Raw genomic sequence first — 7141 nt, 5'->3', positions numbered from 1 at the left:
CCACCCATAGTTCTTGTCTCTGGCTTTCTCTTATCCCGGGCTAGTGATGGCAGAGCGCTTGGCCAGGAAAAGATCAAGCTGAGTGGTTAGGACCATCCTCTTAGGAGCTGCGGTTGTAAGCTGCCAAGGAGTAGCCAACAAGCACCAGATTTATGTGCACTTTGAAAGAAGCACCTTTACCATTGGCTTTTTGAGCGGCGCTGTCGCTAGGGAGCGAGCACCACCTCGGGGAGCAGCTTGGGTGCTGGTTCCTGGCAGCCGGGACTGGGCGCACGGCGTGGCGCGCTCTGGGCGGCTCCGCGCGCTATCGCCCCTGCGGCTCGCGCTGTCCCCGGCTGGACTCGCGGAGGAGCTGCACAGACACTCGCCTTTGGCCACCGGCTCCTGCTGCTGCTGCCGCCCAGAGGACAGACCAGCCTCTGCCCGCGATTTCCCCTCGGCGGCGGCGCTGCGGAGAGCGGGTGGGCGCGAGCTGCAGGATGCAATGTGGTTCTCCCCTCGCCTTGGAGTTGTCTGAGTTGGCAGAGCCTCGCCCGAGTTCCCTGAGCCCTGCTCCCTTTGGGCTCGCTGCTCACCGGCTTCCTAGCCATCGCTGTGCCAGGAAGCCCAGGCTCCCGAGTTCCTGTCCTGGGTCCATCCGGGGGTAGAATAGGGCTGTCACCGACCGAGGCACACTATCATCTCTCTGTTGACCGACCCTTCTGTTTCCCCATGGCATCTCGTCAACAAACCCGAATCCAGGCTTACCTGGAGAAAAACAAGATCGGTCCTCTGTTTGAGGTAAGGAGCCTGATAGGGAATGATCCCGCTCTCTTTGGGGGGGTGGTGGTGGTGCAGGAATAAAATCAGAATTGTCTTAAGGTAGGGTGCTGAGCAAATGCGCGGGAGAGGGAGCACTGTCCCGCTAGGTGTTCTGGAACGCGACCCGGCTGGCACTTGGCCAGTTACCTGGACACAGACAGGTGAGCTCTGAGGGCCCAACTTCAGCCTACCAGTACTATTGGAGCCATCTGACTGTCTTGCATCTAGTATCCGTATGGCAGGGCTTAAGGTGAGACAGGTAATCCAGATGTACACACACACACACACACACACACACACACACACACAGTTCACATTAGCTTGCATATTGATTTTTTTCTTTTAAATATGGGCAGTAGTAGAACCTGAAAATGTGGAGGTGTTGGTTGGAGGAAAAATACTTAACATGGTCCATTGGGAAACACATTGGACGGTGGAGTGCACACCCACTGCACAGCCGACAGTACCTGCTCTCAGAGATGGAAAGAAGCAGAGAAGGATTTTAGGAAAACATGCCTATTTTCTGAGGACCCCTGTCTTCAGATGTTTTCTTTCGCCTTCAAATAATTAATGACAATAACACAATGAAGGAGAAAGAGAGAGGCAAGGGGAAAATCCGACCTAGGGGCAGAAAGCAGGCACCACCTAAGTGCTAAGGGTCAGCAGGTTGTCAGGATGCTGGCCCCATGCTGGGGAGTTGTGGAGTACCGGGTCCTCCAGGTGGCCAGGCTCACCTGGGAGCGATGCCAGAGGTTCCTCACTCTGCAATCCACTATCCTATGACCTCCTTCCTGCGCACACCCAAAAAGCCACTGCCTATGTCTTAGGCTGAAGAGCTAGGGAGAACGGAAAAGGATGATGGTGATGATCCGAGAATGGAGCAGCTTCTTGGAGACTAGAGCAGCTGAGATATGCAGACATGCGGGTGGCGGGAGCAGGGCAGCTCTAATACCTCTGCTTGAAAAGGCTCATGGCGGGGGCACAAAAAGGTCTCTTTCCCTGGGGAGGGCAAGTTTCCAATAACTAAGCTTTTCCAAGTATTTCTGCCCAGCCTTAACTTCATGTGGAAAAATTTGGAGAAGTTGGAGTATTGTTTTAATGGAAATTCTGTTAAAGGGGCCACAAAGTCTTGGGGGTCTCTTAATTTTTAGTTTCAAATGTTAATAAAGGAAATTTTGCTTCTGCTAAATTCTTATCCTAGGCATGCAAGGGGTCAGCAGCCTTTCTTATCCCTGGTGTAACAATTATAAATTACATACAGCTGTACATCAGGAAAACACTGAAAGCTAGGTGCAGGCTATCAAATGGTATATGAATTGCATCAAAATAATAGAATGAAGGCATTTCAACTGCATCTGTTGGTTTCATTCTTGGAACATAAAGCACAATTATTCAAGGAAAAAAAATAAGTGAATTGCTTTTAATAGATCCCCTTCTCATTCAACTTATTTTAAAACTCCCATCGTTCTTTCCAAGTGGCAATAATGGAATTAACTTTCTCCATAATTAGGAAATAATCTTGGCTTGATATTTATCAGCAGTCTCCTCCCCTTTAATGCTCAGCAGCTAATTTCCCTCTGAAGAGTTTTAAGTGACTAAGAAAATTGCTTCACGAAAGCTTTAGATCTCCTCACCCAAAGCAACAAAATTCTATGCTTTGTGTTTTGCTGGATGCACATTAGCTCGGATCAAAGTGATGAGTAGTTAATTTTTAAGGGTTGATGTGCACTTTCTATAACTGAAGAGAGAAAAATGGGTAGGAATTTCTTGTCTGCTCACGGCAGGGTGGGTGCTGGTACTTGAGCAGTGACTATGACAGAGTTTGGCTCTGAGAGTAGAATTGGCCAATTTTACCTGTTTGGGAACTCATGCCAATTTGTAGTCTATTTCTCCTCAAGTTAGAGTCAATGCCAAAGTCAGATGTGATAGCCCTCACCTGCTGTGCTAGCACCTGCTGGGCTGTGGTAGGATGATCACCAGTCTCCTGTTCAGTCTGAGCTACAGGGTGAATTAAAAAATTGTCTGGGCTATAGAGAAATACATGTCACAAAGACCACAAACCCAAAACTATTAATCAAACAAAGAAAAGTATCATCTTTGAGATGGATATTGGTGATATAAAATTCCTGTGACTCAGTGATACTCAGAACTGACTTGGAAGCTCAATGGAGACCCACCCCCCCTCCCCCTGGGCCTGGAAGAGAAGACTACTACAGTAGATTGCTCCCCTTCTTGGACTATATTTTAAGAAATGAAAACGCAAAATAACAAGCCCAGAAGTAGCATCTTTGAGATGGATATTGGCGATATAAAATTCCTGTGACTCAGTGATTCTCAGAACTGACTTGGAAGCTCAGTAGAGACCCACCCCCTCCCCGTGGGTCTGGAAGAGAAGACTACTACAGTAGATTGCTCCCCTTCTCGGATTATATTTTAAGAAATGAAAAGGCAAGCTAAAAATTTCTTTTAAGAAAGTACAATTTAGAATTGAAGATTATCATGGAAATTTTTATATAGTTACAATAATGGTAGGTATAAAAGTATTCCTAAGTTGATTGAAACTGAAATTATAAACATTTTCTGATAAACTTGAAGAATTACATGGAAAATATTTCTGATAAAATTGAAGAAATATAAAAAGAGAACATGTTAAAATTAAAGATTATGATGGAAATTATATAGATAAAATGATAGGCATAAAAATAATTCTGAGTTGATTGAAGGTGGAATTATAAACATTTTCAGACTACAATTTTATCATAAATATTTTGCATGTAAATCTTCAATTCTATCATAAAATGTTTCTATCCCATATTTAAATTAATTTAGCAATGTGTTACATGTCTACCACTTTACTCTTTAATTTTCCATGAAAATTGTCACTTTTAATGTGTTTATCTGAAATATTTTCCATGTAAATCTTTAATTTTATCATAGTGTTCTTATTTCCCTTTACTTCCCTTTTCAATAAACAAAAAAATTAAAAAAATAAACTCTATTATCTTAAAAAGTACAATTTGAAATAGACAGCTGTCATGATTATCACCCCCCACTGTGTTGGATCGGGGCCTGAGGGTTAGTGATACAGGCTTCTTCAGTGGTTAAAACATGCACTGAGTGTATGTCCCACTGTGCACTTTGTATGGGAGGAATATTTGGAAACTCCCCATTTTAAAATAGTGAAATACTTTAAAGGGAGCTTATTAAAGTTACTTAAAAAACATCAAATAGGGAAGATAACCTCCCCTCTAGGATTGAGAACAGCTGGATTTTTTGGGATATTTTTAAAGATTATGTGGCCATAGCTGCTCTGGTTAGAACTTCCTATACAGACCATGTTGGGCTCATAGAGATCTACCTGCCTCTGTCTCCCAAATGCTGGAAAGTTACAGCATGATTCACCACACCAGGCTTAATTAAAAAAAAATCAATAAAATTGTGATACTTGGTTTATCCTTAGTTATGGGCTTTATCACTTATTCTGTGTCATTAATGATGATGAAATATTGCTTTGTATACCACAATCAAAATAAACTGAAACTGACTTTGATTTCGGGTAATCTAGGAACATACATTTAAACTATCTTTAAATATGAATAAAAATAGTTTGAAGCATTAAGCAAACCAAGCCTAAAAATCATTGCATAAGAGTCCTGGGTGATGACATTTCAAAAGAGTACAAACACACATAAGATGAAAATGACTCGTACTCTACAAACTCTGAGATTTATGCAGCGTGTAATCATTTCAGTTTCCCTTTGGCTTGTTAAAGGCAAGGGAGCAGAGCGGAGCCTGTGCATTTGGTTTATCGTAGTGCTTCCCAGAGCTGAGATACAGCAGAAGTATGCCTTTGATCATTTTCAAATGTACATTTAAGTTCTTAAGTGGCAGGGTGTAAAATGTTTCCTCTTCTACCAAAGTGGAATCATTTTATAACATATGTAAAATGTGTGGTGTGAAAACAGGAGTGGTGTCAAACCCCAATGCCAGAAAGGTAATAGCTTAAAAAAAATTCAGCCCTTGAATTGTCTGACAAACGCCTGCTTAGAGAATTAAAGAGTTCCCTTTATCTTTAGTAGAAATCACTTAACTTAGTTCATGAAAGATTATATGGTGTGGGTCTTCAAATTTTCTTATTTTCCATACAAAGATATATGCATTTTGAGAGTTTTTCATTCCCATCAATTATACAGAGTAATTATTAACTGGCTACTGGCTGGAACGATCCTCAAGGTAGCGTATATATTGATTGTGGTGTCACAAGAGAGTATAGCATCCTGCACTACTGCAAAGCAGAATAGTGTTGACATTGGTGTACCCTCACAGACACGTTAAGTGTATGCTGACTGTGGGCCAGCCAAACTCACTATATTCTTCAAATGTGGTTTAATGCTCACCAAGTAGAATGGAGTCACGTTCTCATCGTGCTTGTGGGTCAGTGTTGTACTACTCACATAGCCGAAATTTGTATGAACTGATTTGCTGCACACAGGGTGAGCTGGACTCATGGGCAGATCTGGGGCATTCCCAGACCCATCCAGATACATCATGCTGGAGTGACACTCACTCATCTCTGCTGCTTCCACATCTGTAAACTCAAACTCCAATCTGTTTCCATCCTTCCCTAGCTCATGACTATCCTTTGTTCCTATGAGTTATAGTCTGACAACAGTACATGCTTTGCTCTGATTAGGGGGTGTTCCTGGATGTGGAGGGGTACACAGAGTGACAGCTGAGCTTGGCCTGTGGTAAACAGGGTAATGAAAGATGCTAGTCATTCTTTTCTAGACCATAGAGCTAAGCTCCATGCCTCACTTTTTCTGAAAGATTAATGTAAACACTGTAATTGTAATAAAATGCTTTCAGGGGAGAGGTCATAAAAATACTGCCTTGTCATTCAGAAAGTCTTCAGGTTTATGATAAGCCAATTCATTTTTGGAGTAACTCTTCTCAGAGATTTCTACCCAGTTCTTGAAGTTACAAGGACTTTTCTTGTTTCTTTATACTGGTCTTGATAACCCTGGAATAGTTGAGAGTCAAAGATAAGGAAAAGCATTTATTTTAATCAACTTTCCTAGAGTAAAAGTTAATCCATTTCTATTGATTTAACCTTAATCTTTTAAAGTGTATCTGACATGCTTTAGATTATTAGCCCATTATTTTCATCTCTACTTTGTTATGTCTTATTTCAAATAGTTTATGAAGAAATAAAATGACTCCAAAATGAAATAGTGCTGAGGATGCAACCCACTGGGAAAGCACCTGACTTTCATACACAGGGTCTGGACCTAATTGCGAGCACTCCTACTAACAACAAAAACAAGAGCATCAAACTGACCAATCTATAATGAGTTCAACTGTCTATAATGATATCTGATGCTCTTTCCTCTCTAATCCTCTCTTCTATCAAAGTACTAATACATAAATAAACAAATCTTTTAAAAATGAAAATCATGCTAGCCAGTTTTCTAATTAATGAAGACAGTGATCATAGATTAAAAGCGGGGAAAAGTTTGGTTGTTAGAACTGAGTTGCAGGTACCATGTAATCTCATGTCTTTTGATAACATGTCTAAGCTTCACTTATGCTAAGATGTCTGTACCACATTTATATCTTTGCTCTGTCTACTGTGAGAAGCTAGGAGTAGCAATACTTGAGCAGCAGTGAGCACACTTGGTTCCCAGATTGTGGTATCTACATATCTTTCCCTACTAGAATAAATAAGTATCACTAAAGGAATGGCTGATTGATCGCAGGTTTGTATAAGATGAATGAACTCAGGGCATCTTAAATCTGATGTTTAAAGGGTGATGATACTGTTACAAAGACAGAGAAGCTAGTTTGAGGAGCCTCCTAAACTAGTCAACTGAAGATCAAAATATAGAATTAAACTAAAAGTTTATCATACTGGGTAAAATAGAATACTTTATTCCACTATGATTTAATGGAATACAGAATGTGTTTGATTCTTGGAAGAGGAGAAAGGTTAACTAATAGAATACCAGTCAGTAACATTTAAAGGAATAAAAGATTGGGGAAATTGCTACTTCATAATCCAGGCAAGAAAAAGCAACCAATGCTGAACTGGTGAGAAGAAGTTGGATGGATGGGAAAATGTGACATATTTCCAAGGCATTTTCCCACAAAATATTTAGCAATTTTAAATGGGAAGGTAACCTTCCAGTATAGAAGCCTGGCATACACAATTTTCTTCCAACAATAATGTTTCCAACCAACTGGAAGGAGACTTGTCCACTCTGCAGATTGAAACCATGGATTGGAAAGGAGAATCTCTTCAAGGGCTGGCCTTAGGCAGTGACGAGTGTTACCACTCCAAGGT

The 7141-nt window shown here is 41.3% G+C and overlaps 1 protein-coding gene across 2 annotated transcripts in view; it reads left to right on the top strand.

Annotated features, from left to right (window-relative positions):
* The first annotated feature begins 312 nt into the window (after nt 1-312).
* Nucleotides 313-7141, top strand: part of C3H8orf34 (chromosome 3 C8orf34 homolog) — a 479559-nt gene continuing 472730 nt past the window's right edge. For both annotated transcript variants that reach the window (XM_052175408.1, XM_052175406.1), the window contains exon 1: nt 313-780. In XM_052175408.1, the coding sequence (XP_052031368.1) occupies nt 712-780 (69 nt within the window). In that variant the 5' untranslated portion in view covers nt 313-711. The remainder of the gene's footprint in view (nt 781-7141) is intronic.

This window comes from Apodemus sylvaticus, chromosome 3, assembly GCF_947179515.1.
Source record: "Apodemus sylvaticus chromosome 3, mApoSyl1.1, whole genome shotgun sequence".
NCBI lineage: Eukaryota > Metazoa > Chordata > Mammalia > Rodentia > Muridae > Apodemus > Apodemus sylvaticus.
Note: the sequence above shows the minus strand (reverse complement) of the source record. Positions and strands in the feature narration are given on the sequence as shown.